General features: G+C 46.4%; 1 protein-coding gene across 3 annotated transcripts in view; it reads left to right on the top strand.

Moving 5' to 3' along the window:
• B4GALT2 (beta-1,4-galactosyltransferase 2) overlaps positions 1–17,598 on the top strand; it is a 101,431-nt gene that overhangs the window by 34,181 nt on the left and 49,652 nt on the right. For 2 of the 3 annotated variants that reach the window (XM_088460663.1, XM_088460662.1), the window contains exon 2: positions 4,140–4,544. In XM_088460663.1, coding sequence (XP_088316789.1) covers positions 4,223–4,544 — 322 coding nt within the window. In that variant the 5' untranslated portion in view covers positions 4,140–4,222. Of the gene's footprint in view, positions 1–1,512; positions 1,533–4,139; positions 4,545–17,598 lie in introns of those variants that run through there. The other variant, XM_088460664.1, reaches the window with a different exon arrangement.

The following is a 17,598-nucleotide window of genomic DNA, read 5'->3' as shown; positions in this document are numbered from 1 at the left end:
AATGGTGCATACACACGGTCAGATTTTTCTTCAGAGCTGAACGATAACTATTTTAAAAATCGTTCATATCTGAAAGAAAAATCTGACATGTGGGCAACGATGAACGATGCGCGTTCCCGTTTGTCAGATAACGATATCTGACATCTGATGTGTTTGCAGTCAGATTTGGTCGATTTCATTCATTTTAATAGGAGGCTGAAATCGTTCAATCATTTGCAAATCGTCTGCAAATCATTTTCAAATCGTTCATCTGACATATCTGACCGTGTGTATGCACCATTACCCTCCCTCTAGTACTTAACCCTCTCCCTAGTACCTAGCCCTAACCCTCCCCTAAATGCCTAAACCTTACTGTAGCCTAACCCTCTCCCTAGTACCTAATCATAACTGCCCCCTCTGGTAGCCTAATCATCCCCGAAGTGCCTAACCTTAAAAATGTTTTAAAAAATAAATAAATCATTTGTCGACCATTTTTGTGTCGACTACTGGTGTGGCAACCATTTGAATCGGTCGACCGTTTGCATATGTCGACATTTTTCACTGTCGACCATTTATCAGTCAACCTCGTGTTCCTGACGACCTTTTGACTCTGTCAACCTATTGCCTGTCAACCATTTGGTGTCAACCTTTGTACTGTCGACCTGTCATCTGGATAACATCAGGAGATTAGTGATGTGTTCGTGTGGACTAGGCTACATGTGACGGAGTAGTGTTATACTGTGAGGAGGAGTGTGGAGGCAGCAGGAAGCCACAGACTGAGAATTATATAGTGAAAGGAGCAGGGTCCCCCAGCAGCACAGAGTATATCAGGAGATCCGTAATGTGAAGATGTGTGTTCCCAGAGGGATGTTTATAACACACTGTTATTGGTGAAGAAATATCACATAATTGAGTAAAGATACGTATAACCAGATTTAAGGTTATCTAAACACATCAGTTTATTATCAAAGAACAAAACAGAGGTAGAAATAGAGTTTATTGGTGCAGCAATACGCAACTTATATGTGGTCACACATGTCCTTCATATTGTCATTCATGGGAGGTCTGCTTCATTTCAGTAATGGATGGTCACACTTGCAGACATCTAAGCACAGGTGCATGTCGTTCCAATGCCTGACACAAATCCCCCATTCTTCCTTCTGATGGATTCCCTTCCTCCTGACCTCCCTTCAGACAACTCTTCATATACCATTCTCTGTGCTGGCCACACTTATCTGTGTCTCTCTCACGGCATGTGGTTTGCTCACACCATATAAGGTACTTCTATTGCCAACTGTTTCAAATGAGCTCACCACTGTACCTAGGTCCCTTAATGTCCTGCTCGACCTAACACTAGGTCATTCTCTAAAAATAAACATGTATGGTACATTTGCTGCTTGAAACATGTAGAAATGACCTTATTAAACTTATGGTTACAATGTGACAAGTATAGTGACATGACGTGAGGAGGGGAATGGAAGCAGCAGGAAGCCACAAACTGAGGGTTATATAGTGTAAGGAGCAGGGTCCCCCAGCAGCACAGAGCATTTCAGGTAATGAGGAAAATGTTGGTAAAGTTAGAGCTGCATGTGACAGGGGCAGTAATGTGATGATTGGTGGAGGGGATTGTATACAAACGGGAAGCCACAGACTTTGCATTATAGAGTTGAATTAAAACGGGTCCTCAACAGCAGCTGTTTCTATTCTATTCTTTCATTAATTCCATAATTACCTACTATCCCGGCACAGCCAGAAGACTCGGGTGGCTCTTCCAGACTCCCGTAAGAGTAGGCAAGTCTCCTGCAAGCCCCTCGCTGTGCCCACTTTCCAAGTGAAGTAGGCAGACCAGCCGGCTTGATGTTGGGGTTCACCTTGAATCATATCATTGTGTCTCCCTGGGAATCCCATCTTTGTATATCAGAGGGCGGTACCATGATGACACAAGAGCCACGCCCTCCCCACCTCGCATATCTCACCTTGCCAAGCCACGCCCCCTGTGCACCTCCCACAAGACAGCCAGTGGCAGCTGATTAATTCTCACTTACTTTACAGTGCATTTACAAAACCTTATTCCTAAACATGGTATTTTAAAGCAAGAAACTCAAAATGTAAATATACTCTTATATAAGTTTAAGATTACATGCTAGCTGCCTCACAATCATGAGCAATTAATTTTGACAGATATGATTTAGTTGCTTAATGCATGATGTTGCCTGGATTAACATTATCTACGGCTTGTGGTGGCTTTACAGTGACTCCAACACATTCTAATCTCAATAGGTGTTATAAAGATTTCTTGATTATTGTTACACAAGTATATGGCAGTAGCTTCTTACATGGAAGATCGGAATTGGTATGAAATACCGCCCGACAGGAGCAGAGTGCGACGCAGCGGAAGCCCGACAGCGCTGGAAATCCCGATCGTGGATAGGTAAGTATTTACTAACCTAACCCCCCTAACCCTAACCCTCCTTAGGGGTGCCTAACCCTAACTTTCCCCCCCAAGTGCCTAACCCTAATCCCCCCTCTAAGTGCCTAACCCTAACCACCCCCTTCCCCGCTGCCTAAGCCTATGTCCCCCGGGGGGTTGCCTAACCCTAAGTCCCCCCCGGGGGTGCCTAACCCTAACCCTCCCTCACCCTAGCCTAACCCTAACTCTCCCGGGGGGGTGCCTAACCCTAAGTCCCCCCCGGGAGCCCTAAACCTAACCCTCCCCCCCCCCCGCGGCTGTCCGCTCGCGGCGCCCGGCATCCCTACGATCGGGATGCCGGGCGCCGGTCTCCCGGCGTCGGGGAAATGCGGGCGTCTACATCTAGACGCCCGGCATTTCACCCTTGCCGGGAATTGACAGTCGGGAAGCCGGCTGCCGGTATTTAGGCAGTCGGCTTCCCGATTGCCTCCCGGAAGATCCAACCAGCTCTCATACATCCATATTTGAAGGAGTAGAAAGAGATTCTTAGGGTGTTCTAGGTAAGTGAAATGTAACCTGATTTATTTTCAGAGGCTAGTAAAATTAAGCTGTGTTCTTTGTGAGTTTACATTAATTGCAAAATATATAGAGGAGTCGATTTATCAAAGGCAAATAAGCCCTAAATAATGGATTTAGCACTTCTGGCTGTTTATCAAAGCCCCCTCCTGGCAGAGTGAATTGCAAGTTTATCTCTCCCCTTCCGGCTGCTAAACTGCAAAGTTTGCGCCATTTTGATTATATGAGTCACAGCGAATTACGGCTCAATCCCTTAATCTCATTGCAGTGGTGGACGTGACCCAGAGAGGATGTCTACCCAATTTGGGAGACTAGGAACATAACAAACAATTTGTGTTTTAAGTTTATTAATCTCTTCATGAAATCCTTTAAACCTGCATCAGCTATGTTTTACTGTCAGTTATGTCTTTATTTATGACTACACCAATATGCAGTGTGTTTTGTTACCTATGAGACTGCGAGCTATTACTACAAGCTCTTGCCCCTGATAAGCAGCTAAGTGATGTGAGATACAAATATTGAATAACATCATTTTATAATATATAGTAATACACAGCAGGAGAAAACTGTACAGGTATGAATAATTCAGGGCAATACATTTTCTACTGAATCGAAATGGAAGAGTTTGATAAAGAGACCATATTCTACTGTTCATTTAGGTACATCAGTAGAAGAACCATCATTCAGAGTCACAGAATATCGGTATGGGAAATCTCGTTTGTCCTGATAAAAGCAGAATATCCACACCTTATCTGTAATATAATACATCACCTCCATTAAAGATAAAACACAAGAGAGAAGGGGTTTATCTTCCACAAACCTTCGGTATTGCAGTGGAGAACATCTGTAATTGCATAAATAACCAATATTGAAAATTATATTGTTTCACTTTGTACATCTTTGGTTGTATACATATTGTAACACATAATGAGAACTAACCTATGGTAAATAAAAGGTGACCATCTCTGGGGAGCCCCTTGAATGGGAGTTTCACCCTCAGAATGATTGGATGTTTTCTGTACAGTTCTGCATAACCTGTTTGGCACTATATAGATAAATGATGATGATAATAATAATAATAATAATAATAATAATGCCTATCTTTGAGGTTGCTACAGTACTGCTGCAGACCAGGCATGATGACAATATCCTATTGTTCTGTTCTCTTCTCCAGGACTTGTACCTTTTCTGGACGGTGCTGGACTCCCACCCCTTGGGGGCACATGCTGTCCTGCCTGACCACCATCACTCCAGAAGATGACCAGACTGCTGTTGGGAGTCACCCTAGAGAGGATCTGTAAGGCCGTCCTCCTCCTCTGCCTCGTGCACTTTGTCATTATCATGATCCTCTACTTCGACGTCTATGCTCAACGCTTGGACTTCTTTAATAGGTTCAATATCAGGAACTCTTCTCGGGTGCATCCTTACTACAACTTCTCAAGGCCCAATGGCACCGTCCACAGCTATGCTGCCGTCACATCCGGTGGAGAAGCGTTTACACCAAGTGCCAAACTGGAATCCAATCAGACGGTCACAGAGAAGCCTCTTCTGCCCTGCCCGGACTCCCCACCTGGCCTTGGTAAGCGGTAAACATGGTTAAATTTGTTGTGTGATGGCGGCGTTGTAGACTAGTATCTGATGCTGGGACAGATCTGTAGAAGCCAGGTCTTCTCCGGCCACACACAGTAAACCTTCTCTAAATTCTATAATATCTTCTGCACTTTATTTTCCATCAAACTAAAGTGTAAAAAAAAAAAAAATCATCATACTGATTATCTGTAGTTATAAACCCCCAGAATTGATGCCCCCACCTCATCTACTCTTATATATAACATCATGGAATCGATATGAAATATCTCATACCGATGCTGGAAGCAGGAGGTGGTAAATAGTGTAACCCTCCCCTGTCCCCCCCCTAACCCTAACCTTCCCTTGGTGGTGCCTAACCCTAAACCTCCAAGGGTGGTGCCTAACCCTAAGACCCGCCGGGGGTGCCTAAGCCCAACCCCCTCCCCGCACCCCAAACCTCCCGGGGGAGGGTGCCTAACCCTAACTTTCCCCCGGGGGTTGCTTACCCTAGCTCCCCCTCCCCATAGCCTAACCCTAACACTCCCGGGGGAATGCCTAACCCTAAGTCCACCCGGGAGTGGCTAAACCTACCCCTTCTCCCCCCGCGGCTGATGCTACCCATTCCCCACGTACCTTCGTTCGGGATGCCGGCTGTCGGGATTTCGGCATGGGGCTAAAGATAAGCATTGGGATTTCGATGCATATCTATATTCCCGGGTCTGGATTCCGACGGCTGGCATCCCGGCCCCCGGTAATGTCACCGCATCCCAACATCTTGGTTTAGTGGTTGGAGGTGGATTACAGGAGCAGCTGATCGGTATTTCATTTCTGAAAGTATAAGACCACAGTATTCAGTTTAAACCCTATGGGGCATATTTCCTACAATGAGAGTTTTTAGAAGTGGAAATGTTGCCCATAGCAACCAATCAGATTCTACTTAACATTTATCTAGCACCTTCTAGAAGATAATAGCTAGAATCTGATTGGTTGCTATGGGCAACATCTCCACTTCTAAATACCCGCACTTTAGTGAATATATCCCTATGTCAGGTAGATTTAAGTTATAGGAGTTCTCATTAAGAGATACTAGTTATATAAGCTCTGCAAGAGACTACATCTAATCAGTGGTTTTCCAAAATGACAGATCCAATTTATCAGATCGGATCTGCCAGGATTGGACTAAACACTGTTTAGCAGTTGGAAAATTTGGTCAGAAATGACCAATGAACTTACCAAATCTGCATGTGTGGCCACTTCGCTACAGTTCCAGAGCATTTGAGATCTTTTCCATTTACGTTTGTTAAGGGGCCTATCCATTAGCAGATCTTTCTCTAACGATGAAAGACAAAAGATTATCCCTTGAAAATTCCTGGGGCTGCGGTGACAGATATCTGTGATGTACATGACAGATTTTTGCAAACGACGAACGATATTGCATGACATCATTCAGGAAGTGGATTTTTTTTTAATGTTTCTATGAATTTTCATTAAAAATATCGTTCGTCGTTTACCACTTATAAACTGCCAGATATTTCTAATATCTGGCAGCGATAAGCGATAATTGACCAACATGTTGGAGAGACGAAAGACACAATTTATCGGCCGCGGGAGTGCGCATCTGTCATCGTTCAGGTCCTATCCATTAGCAGATAAATTGAACAACTGAACGATATATCGTTCAGTCGTTCAATTTATCTGCTAATGGATAGGCCCCTTAACAAGCATAGTTACACTTGCCACAGGGAAAGTACCTGTGGCAGAAAACTATATCTGCATGCCTTTCAAAATAACATATCGTTACATTTAACAGATATTAGGGTAAAGTGCACTATCGCTCACAGACATATCAGTTCGGCAGTATACGTATATAGGTGCATCTGCATGTGTGTACAGGCCACACGGCGACCGCCTGTACAATGGGCCTGATTCTAAAATTTACGCAATGCAAATATTTTGGCAGATTGAGCGATTTTTGTCATTGCACATTCATGAAGGCCGTACTGCGCACGCACAGCGATTGTTTTCAGATTTCGATTGCACAGAGGAATCATTAATAAAGTGAGGTCAGGTAGTGAATGTTTAGGTTTGGTAACATGGGGGCGGTTAAGGAAACGCCGGTGTGCCTGACCGTTTAAACGCCGTTTCCTGGACGTGCATAAATTAGCCATTGTGATCTCCTTCGCAGCGTGAAAGCTGTCAGCGTATCAGGACGCAGTGTGTGAGACGGGTCAGACTTCACTTAGAGGCTGTGTGGCTGCCAGATCTGCGTCGATGTTCCCGATGTTTGCGCTGTTGCACGTCGTCGGACGGATATGAGAAGGCAGCAATGGGCCCCCCTATGTTGGGGTAAGCTTAGGATGACATTAGCCTATTTTCGCTATTGCGAACCGTGAGAGGTCTCAGTTGCGTTTGCATTTGAATAAATCTCTTGATTCAGGCCCACCGGCCGCAGGGACCATCGACATCACAACTGTAAATTTAAATGCCCGCCCAGTTGTGATGTCTGGCTAGACATATCGAGCAAGTGGGTATAGCTTACCAAATCGGCCACTCGGTCAGCACGCCGGCCGGTCATCCCCTCTGTCGGGTAAGTGTGTACCCAGCTTTAGTCTTCTATGGGAAATATTTACGCTTTTACATAATATTCTATTTCTGGGAGTTCACATTGTAGCAGAGCGACCTAAATTGTATACCATGTAACCTCCAGAGTTCGCCAATATTTCTTCACATCATCATCCAGCCATAAAATGTGTCAGACTGAAAGCGGCGTAACCTCCTTGCAGGAAGATCTGCACTATATTATCCCAGATTGACACGAATGATTGCTGAATCTGAGCTCAGAGGCCTATTTGGGAGCAGACCCAAAACCACTTTATTTCCTGCGCTTTCCTGCATCTCGCACAAACACATAAATATAGAGTTTCGCTCAGTATCGGTATGAATGGAGGCAGAACCCACTGCTGTAGCCGCAGGCTATATTATGGGAATCTTTACAGCACATCTCCCAGCAGATGGTTCAGTTACCTTTATAGAGGCTGTTGATGAGACACAGTTAGATTCCCCCTACCCCAGGAAGACAACTCAGTGACAAAATAATGAAAGTACAGATAGACGCTTCTGGAAAAATCCGCTTTCCCACTCGATGAAGCGCATACTGTAAGTATGAATAATCGGTGCGTCAATGAATCAGGTCCACGTTCTCTAGGGAAGTTCCTGGTCTACATAACTCTTTCCATCATCAGAAGATGCCAAATTTCCCATCCCTGTTTTGTTGTGGAAAATATTTGTGTGTTGCGTAAATATTGGGCGCAGTGCTCATTGAACTCAGTGATCCATTGAACTCCTGAGAGAGTAGCCCACCCTCCTGGATCCAACTCACTTCCCCCTTTGATGTGAGCAGGACAGCAACATGAGGACGCAATATGCTGCAAAACGCGTCTTTTTAGTCCTGCTCCCAGCAGTGTAATGACATGTATCGCAACATTATGTAGTGTAATATAGGGCCATAATGATACTAAGCACATCAACCTACACCTGTCTCTTGGATCACCAAGTAGGAAAATGTGGATGAGTATTTTCTTTCTGACTTTGCATTCTGAAGGGCAGTCTGCAGTGACATCCCGTGCAGTGACTGTGGGCCTGATTCAGAGCCGCTCGTAAGCGGCCGCTCGTTTGCTCCGAGCGATGTTTGCCCAACTGCGCATGCGTACGGATCGTTATACGCATGCGCGAACCAGTCAGTGCGGTCGAAATTCATGTGCTCGCAAAATAGCGAATGCCTGATAATTTGAGTGACAGGAGTAGGCGTATGTGGGTGGTAACAGGGGAAGGTGCTTGAAAACGGGGAGTGGAGAACCGTACGCATGCGTGCTTAAAGGTCAAAACGGGCGTTTTATGGGTGTGCATAATTAAAACAGCAGCGTCATTGACCACGTCACTGGGTTATTTTATAGCCAGAACTGCTCGCAAGATTGTGGTAGCAAAAACCAACCCCAAGAATAGCGAGCAGTTCATACCCTGGTCGATGTACTCGATTAATCTAATAAATAGCGGACCTGATGTAGGATGCGAGCGGCCAGGGGGCGTATTTTTTCAAAAAACGACCGCAAGTTTTGTTCGCTTGTTCAGACCTAGAGGCGTGAACAGACCGCAAAGAGCGAACGGTTGATTTGATTAGCCACCCCTATTTTCTGGACGAGCGAGCGCTAATTGTGTCCGGCTCTGAATCAGGCCCTGTATCCATAAACTACAACGCCCATCGTCCATTGCCTCAATACATTAGCGCACTGAGGGCCTCATTCAGATATGTATGCAAACCCGATGGTTTGCGTACATTTCCAGTGGTGGGAGGCCTGCACATGCTCTCGCAGTATCTCCAAGCTGCAGCCTGATTGACAGGCTGCAGGTGGCGCCGGCCTGCTTTCTCAGAAACGAGGGGCGTGTCGGAAGACTCAGATCTCCTGGCCTTGGCTACGCAGGTAAGACGGCTATTCTGTGTAGCCATTGGCTTTCTCAGATGGCCGATGCTGCACTCAGATCTGCCGTGCTGTCAGGAGGTCCCTCTTCTCAGACGCCTCCCTCTGCATTACCGTATTTTCACATCGCTGCTGCGTCCAAATACTTAAGCTCTGTGAACCCTTGTGGGGGAAACTGTTGTTTGAATCCTACCTGTACCCAGCTAACAGCAGCACAGAAGGTAACAGAGATTCATGTGTGAAGTGAGGAGGGGACAGACATGGTTGTACAGCAATGTCTGTTACCTGAAGCAACCAAACTAAAGAGTATTGCTTCACGGGAGGCCGGCCATAGCTGTATCATATAATCTGCACAGGGGGTCCAGGCAGAGCTCTCGTCTCTAAACTACACAGGTTTACTCCATATAAATCCGGGGAGTTCTGTATATTCTGAGCTACACAGTATTACTCCATGGGAGGCCAGGCAGTGCTGTTTTATCTAAACTACACATTATTACTCCAGAGAAAGAGTCCCTGCTGTATCATGTAAACTACACAGCAGGGCCGTAACTAGGGTAGTGCGACCTGTGCCATGGCACAGGGCACCGCAGGACAAGTGGGTGCTGTTTGGGCCTGTCAATTTTTATTATCATTCTCACTTGTAGCTTCCTCTTATTTTATCCCAAGCATCTCCTGGCCTTGGTTGTAGCAGGTATTACCGCTGGCCGCATGGTTCAAATCCCGACAGCGGCAGCCCGGCAAGGGTGAAGATCCCAATCATCCCTAAGGTGAGTATCGCTAACCTAATTCTACCCCCTAACCCTAACCCTCCCTTAGGGGTGCCTAACCCTAACCTCCCCCCCGAGTGCCTAACTTTAATCCCCCCTCTAAGTGCCTAAACCTAACCCCCCCTTCCCCGCTGCCTAAACCTAAGTGCCCCGGGGGAGGATGCCTAACCCTAACCTCCCCCCGGGGGTGCCTAACCCTAACCCCCCCTTCCCCTAGCCTAAACCTCTTTCCAGGGGGGTGCCTAATCCTAAATCCGCCCCGAGAGCCCTAAACCTAACCCTCCCCCCCCGCGGCTGTCCGTGCCAGGCGCCCGGCTTACCTTCCTTCGGTATGCCGGGCGTTGGGCTCCCGGCGTATGGATAATGACAGGTGTGGAGTTTGCAACGCCTGTCATTAGTACCACGCTAGGATTAGAGAGTCTGGAAGCCGGCGGTCGGCGTTTAGACCGTCTGCTTCCAGACCACATCCCCCGGGCCTCCCCTATCTCTTCCCTGGCCCTTCCCCATGAGACCATGCCCCTTTTTCGGGTGCATTATGTCCCAATTTGAAAAATGCCAATGCTCTTTCTGGCACAGGGAACCAAAAAGTATAGTTACGGCTCTGCTACACAGTATTAATCCATAGGAGGCCAGGCAGTGCTGTTACTCCACAGGAGGCCGGGTAGTGTTGAATAATCTAAACTAAACTGCATTACTGTACAGGAGGCTGGGTAGTGTTGTATAAACTAAACTAATCTCAACTAAACAGAGTTATGCCGGGTACACACTGGCCGACAATTAATCGTCCGATACATGTGTGCATCAGTCAGTCAGGGGCATTTCTAGAGAGGAGGGGGCCCGTGTGCAGTCTCCGACACGGGCCCCCTCCTCTCCGCCCGGTGGCCGGCAGCGCACTGAGCTGTGCGCGGCTAGCGCCGGAGTTACAGACTCTGGGCACTAGAGTGTGCCCAGAGTCTATAATGTATGCACAGGTCACCGGGAAAATAGCTGCGGCGGCCATTTTCCCTGTACTGCGCATGCGCAAACGATGGGAAAATGGCTGCCACGGCCATTTTCCAGTCTTTTTACAGCGCTGGACCCCCGCGCCGACGTGGGACTCCGGAGAGGTAAGTAATATTATGGGTGTAGGGTGTGCGGTGCGGGGCCCCCCTGGACCCAGAGGCCCGTGTTCCCCGCACACCCTGCACCCATTATAGATACGCCCCTGCATTCAGTGTGTACAGACGATATCACTGGCAGCACAGCCAATGGCAATATATCATGGCGATATATCTGTAGATATATTGGCTCATCGTGCTGTGTGTACACTTGCTGCAGAGGCCGCGGTTGACTGACTACACAACTGGGCGGGCATTTACATGTGACGCAGGCATGACTCATCGGCCCAATGATCGGTATGTGTGCATGCACTTACCAATCGTCCGATAGGACGGCAAATCGCCGGGAGGTCCAGTGATTCAGCTAACTCCATGCTGTTAAATGAAGATCCCGCCGATAGTCGAGCCACCTCTTCGCCTGTCGTGCGTTCCGCCGGATCATCTGCACTATCGTACAGCCTATGGCCAGCTTAAGGCATAGGGAGCATCAGTGGGATAACAAGGGGATGGCCACATTGCAGGGCCGCAGAAACCTGGTGGCTGAAACTTGATTACATTTCTATTGTCTGTCAGCAAATTTACTGATGGTTGTCAAGTTACTCTGGAGCTCCCTGCCCTAAATGAATCCACCCTTCTTGTTCCCTTGTATTACACATACACACTCCTGTTTATTAGTGCAAATTCAGCATTTGGAAGTGTAAACGTTCTCTGCGAGTCCCTGGTGATGTCGGAGTTTGCAGCTCTCGCTGTGTCATTTTTGCTTATTACAAAGCTGATCTTCCAAGTTGGGGTGCAATGAATCATATTGGCCTATAGTTGCAGCAGTTATACGATGACCTGTGGCCAGAAGGCAAATGTGGCGACTATCGCCGTGTCTAGGCTGACAAACCACAGAAAGCGTGGACACTTTGGGCACGGCCTGTGTCACGTTTGCACTATCCTTCTCCTTATTGAACAGGAGGAAGTCACTTAACTCCTTCATCACAGAGGCAAGAGATGTATCGCCGAGCATCAGCTCCATGATGAATCCTGTTCCGCATATCCCTATCCTGCCATTGCCCAGCACAAATGATTGTCAGCTCTCATTTTACAGTCACATCCAGTGAAGTGCCCTGTATTAAGCCTCCTGGAATGGCTGTGCAAGGGGTTAATATCATGCAGCGTCCAGCGGCATGATTGGAGCAGTCAGCACACAGCAGGCGGGGTGGTAATAAGCTGTAGCGTCTGTGCTGGATAATGCATTAATTGCTATGATTATTGCTGCCCCCTGAGTTCTGCCACCCTCCTTCTGCAGGCTGGTGCCAGTGATGGATGTGCAGATGGATTTGTGTGTAAGCCACAGTCTGTAAAATGTTCTCCACTGGAAACAAAACAGGATGCCAACTTCAGAATTCTGCCATCTTCTTCTGGGTCCCCCATTAGTGCACCTGTGCCTCATGCCTCAATGAAGTCACTAGTTCCTTGTGCCTCATACGTATGCCTCAGTGATGTCACTGGTTACTAGTGCCCCATAGGTATGCCATAGTGATGTCATGGGTGCCCAGTTCATCATAAGTATGTGTTATGCCTCAGTGATGTGAGGGGTCACTAGTGCCTCATAAGTATACCTCATGCCTCATAGATGTCACTGGTTACTAGTGCTCCATATGTACAGTATGCCTGAATGATGCCACTTATTCCTAGTGCCCTATATGAATACCTCAGTGATGTCACTGGTTCCTAGTGCCTCAGTGATGTCATTGGTTCTTAGTGAATAGTTCCAATTTCACAAATATTGTTTGAGGTTACAACATGGCAGCCTCCAGGGTCTGTGGGCACAATTTAAATGCAGAATTCTTTCCCTGCACTGTGTACAGACCCTCTCAACTGGTGTAGCCAGCAAAACAATTTCCCCCCCACTCAATATGGCCCTCCCAAGTCTCCTTACTCGTGCTCTGTACCTGTGTGCTGTGGAGAAAGTGTTAATATTCTTTTCGAGTTTGTTTTAGTTGTGCTGGCGTTGTTTCCTGTGAGGTTTGTGAGGCCCGAGCTTGTATGTATGTCACATCTTCTTATTTGGGACATTTGAGAAGCAGGAGATAAGCAGAAGAGAATATTTCATTCTGCTGAACCTTTTGAAAAGAGGGAACATTATCTGTGAGCTGAATTCTTCCAATGTAATTGTGCAACCAGAGTCGGGGGGATGAAAAGACTTTCTCCACAAAACATCTGCTCATTTCCACTTCAAAGCTCCCAACCTCCCTTTCACCGGCTGTTCGGATTGTCCCTTATGAAAGCTCCCTGTGATATGTGAACGCTGCACGGATGGCTGTGCCTGTTTGAAGCTATGGGTTTCAGCTCTCGCAGGGTGAAATCATCCGGCATAGGAGCTAAACTGCCGATAGCTTTGAATATAAACTTGAACTGTCAGACTTTACCCGTGCCGTCAGTTGTGAACAGACTGCCATCTTGGAAATTGGGTCCATATTCTGTAACCCGCTCCAACACTAAAGCTGGCCATCCACTATACAATTTTCTGTCAGATATCTGTCCAATCTGGCTGGTTGGAAGGAAAACCTGGTAATGTATGGGGGTAAATGGCAATCGATCATATGGTTTTAAACACTGAAAAAAGGACAAAAATATTGTTCAAATTGGTTACATTTGTGTGTTTTGACCAGTTTGTCCGAACAACCATTTTTCAGTGATTGTGAGCAAATAGACGATTGTCATTCCCATACATTACCAGGTTGTCATTCCAACCAGCCAGATTGGACAGATATCTGACAGATAATTGTATAGTGGATGCCCAGCTTAACTGTAACTAAAATTCGGGTAACAGCAATTTCATTATACCGGGTCCATCCTGGCCAGATTTGTGACAGTGATTTCATCTGACCAATAGATCAGATTCCCCTTTAAGACTCCCCATAGGTATGCCTTATACATGCCTCCCAACATGACTCTCTCCAGGAGGGACACAATGCTCTGGTCCTGGGCTTCCCTGGTAATTTATGTTTGGTGGAGGCTCCAGGGGTGGGGCTGCAGTACATTCCAAAATTCAAATAGGGGAGTCACACCAACTGCCAGTGAGTCCCAGCCAGTGATGTCTGGCAGCGTGTGAAATGACAGTTGGTGTAGCTCCTCTATTTGACTTTTGAACTGCGCTGCAGCCCCACCTCTTACCAGGGAAGTGCAGGACCAGAGCTCTGTGTCCCTCCTGGAGAGGGTCATGTTGGGAGGTATTCTTATACCTCAGTGATGATGCTGGTTACTAGTGCCCCATAGGTATGCCTTATACCTCAGTGATGATGCTGGTTACCAGGGACTCATAGGTATGCCTTATACCACAGTGATGATGCTGGTTACCAGTGCCCCATAGGTATGCCTTATACCTCAGTGATGATGCTGGTTACCAGTACCTTATAGGTATGCCTTATACCTCAGTGATGATGCTGGTTACCAGTGCCCCATAGGCATGCCTTATACCTCAGTGATGATGCTGGTTACCAGTACCTTATAGGTATGCCTTATACCTCAGTGATGATGCTGGTTACCAGTGCCCCATAGGTATGCCTTATACCTCAGTGATGATGCTGGTTACCAGTGCCCCATAGGTATGCCTTATACCTCAGTGATGATACTGGTTACTAGTGCCCCATAGGCATGCCTTATACCTCAGTGATGATACTGGTTACTAGTGCACCTTAGGTATACCTTGTACCTCAGTGATGATGCTGGTTACCAGTGCCCCATAGGAATGCCTTAGTGATGTCACGAGTGACCAGTTCATCATAAGTATGTGTAATGCCTCAGTGACTTGAGGGGTTGCTAGTGCCTCATAGATGTTACGGTTGCTAGTGCTCCATATGCATGACTAAGGGGCCTATTTACTAAGCCTTGGATGGAGATAAAGTGGACGAAGATATAGTACCAACCAACCAGCTCCTAACTGTCATTTTCCAAACACAGCCTGAGATGTGGCAGTTAGGAGCTGATTGGATGGTACTTTATCTCCATTCATTTAATCTCCATCCAAGGTTTAGTAAATAGACCCCTTAGTCATACATATGGAGCAATACTAACCAGTGACATCTGTGAGGCATGAGGTATACTTATGAGGTACCCAACGGTTTCTGTGCTGTTGCAGTATCTGTCGTCAAACCCTGACAGCATTGTCTCCTTTGTGGAAAGGTTCTATATTTGGGCCAGAATATCTTGGGAGGGAAAAGTGTGTCTGTTGGTTATTGCCTTCCCCTATCTCTGCAATACTGCACTTACTAAACATGGCCAAGTCGTTTTAATCCAAAGGCTCCAAACTGAATATGATTGCAAGCTCTGTGGGCCAGAGCCATCCATTTTTTTTTTTTTATAGCCTTGCACAACCATTTATTTCAGTCTAGTGCGTGGTAGATCAATGATAGCAAGGGTCTTGTTGCTATGGTTACTGCACGTATGTGTCTTCCCCTGCTTTATTTTGCACCCAGTTGGCATCCTAGAGAATATGTCATATTTGGTTATTCGATTTTTTTTTTAGTAAATCCGACGTCTTTAGCGGGATTGATGGACGGCCATTGGCCCCATCCATGGGAGCACACAATGTATTATGTTGCGTGCTTTACAACATGGGTATCCTCCTCGTATAGTTATCGGTGGAGAACTGCCATGTTGTTTCTCTTCCTGTGGGGTCCGTGTTTCATACACAGATTAGTGCGTCTGCTCCTGTAATTACTTCACAATAATCTTGAAATTACATTAGCCAAATCCAGCTCTAATGCTGATTGAGGCAGTTTATGTTTCTGTAGCAGTTAGATCGTTTTTCCTTCGTTAGCTGAGGCGATGAGAAACTAAGGGGGTGTTTCCAGTCAGATATCGCAGCATATGGCTGACAGGCTGAAGTAAAGGGGAATGCTCACCACTTGTTATAAAATGAGGATTCAGCAATGAGGGGTCTATTTATGTAGCTTCACCATAATGCTTACTGCCGCTCTAATGAACAAGTGACTGTTGCAATTCAATAATTTCAACCCTTCCTGCGAAAGCAGATGAAAACATTCCACCTACACGAAGGCCCTGACCGGCAGCGCAATGCTCCGGCATATGGCTTTGTGGCAGTGACATTTTAAAATTATAATAGTCAGGCGGGAGAGCCTGTGCAGTAAACAATTCCCTATATATCTTAACACTGAGCTTGTGAGAGCGCCAAAAACGTACCCCCTGTTCTCTCTACTGCGCATGTGCGCAACACATAGCAAATAGGCTAAGCACTCCATCACAAAGGGAAAGTGGCATTATATTTTCTTCAAAAACTGCGGTGAGCATAGTATATTGCAGGGCTATAAATTGCACATAAATCAGTTGGGCAAATGTACTAACACTTGTAGAAAGAAAAAGTAAAGCGAGCTAAAGGAGGAGATGTACTAAGCTCTGGAAAGTGATAAGCTGCAAAGTGATAAACTACCAGCCACTCAGCTCCTAACTGTCATGTTACAGGCTGTGTTTGAAAAATGACAGTAGGAGCTGACTGGTTGGTAGTTTATCACTTTGCAACTTATCACTTTCCAGAGCTTAGTACATCTGCCCAAATGTACCAACCAATCAGCTCCTGTCATTTTTTCAAAGACAGCCTGCAAAATGATAGCTATGAGCTGATTGGTTGGTCCTTTATCTCTCTCCACTTTATTTCTCTCCAAGGCTTAGTACATCTCACCTTAACCTTCTACAGGGATGCGATTTTAAAGTCACCATGGCCGGGATGTACTAATGTTGCAGTGACCATTCCACCAGTCACCGCAACCTCACTAATCGCATATGTACCTTCATATGCCATTAGTATCGCAAAGGACAGCTTTTGCGATAAGAGCTGCCCTTTGCGAAGCAGCCGACGTCGGGTGACGCCCGCCCCTTCCTACCACCGGGAGCTTCCTGCTGGTTACCTGTGCAGGAAGCCCCGGGCTCCTCCTCCTCCTCCTCCCTGCACCCGGAAGAAGATTAGGAGGAGGAGGAGGCGGAGGACCCAGCAGGAGCACGGGCCAGCGACCATGGAGAGCAGGTGAGTGGGGGCCCGCGCTGGGTGACAGCGGGGCAGCGAGGCGGTGGCGTAAGCGTCGGGTGCGGTAAGAAGGTTTATATAGGGTAACGCCAGGTTTTTCTGGCGTTAATGTCCACACCAAAAAAAGGGTGGCCGGGGCTTAGTACCTATGGAAAAACGTTTTTTTTGCCACATATTTCCTTTAGTACATCCCGGCCCATATGAGAATTCATTGATTTCTCTGTAGTGGTCCTTTTCATGAATTGCACGAACTGATAATAATCTCTTTTTCCATCTAAAAATATCAAAAAGGGTCGTCAGTGCTTTATCGGTAGAGCCCTGATTTGCGTTTCCCCCTCACTCTGTGATAAAGTAGTGTTTAAGCACCCACGGAGTGAGAGCAAAGCATAAGTGGGGTGATTTGGGAATCATACAAGTTTTGATCATATATGTAAACTTCTGTAATTACCTGTGCAAACTATTACTTCTGATGCCTTCTGAAGCCATCACTGCACTGTTCATTGGGAACACTTGTGTGTTATACAGCCTAATGCACGTACTGTAATTGTTTAGTATTTTTGAAAAGTTTTTTTTTTTTATTCAATTTCTGATGTCTGTATAATTGAAGTAGATATATTATTCTACTGAAGAGAATCATACGCCAGGCTATAAAGAATTAGGTATGTGCCCCCCACTTTCTAGACTGATAAATAGG

The sequence above is a fragment of the Taudactylus pleione genome, unplaced genomic scaffold (assembly GCF_031769625.1).
Source record: "Taudactylus pleione unplaced genomic scaffold, aTauple2 ptg000969l, whole genome shotgun sequence".
NCBI classification, from domain to species: Eukaryota; Metazoa; Chordata; class Amphibia; order Anura; family Myobatrachidae; genus Taudactylus; species Taudactylus pleione.
The sequence above is the reverse complement of the archived record's forward strand: the minus strand, read 5'-3'. Positions and strand labels throughout refer to the sequence as shown.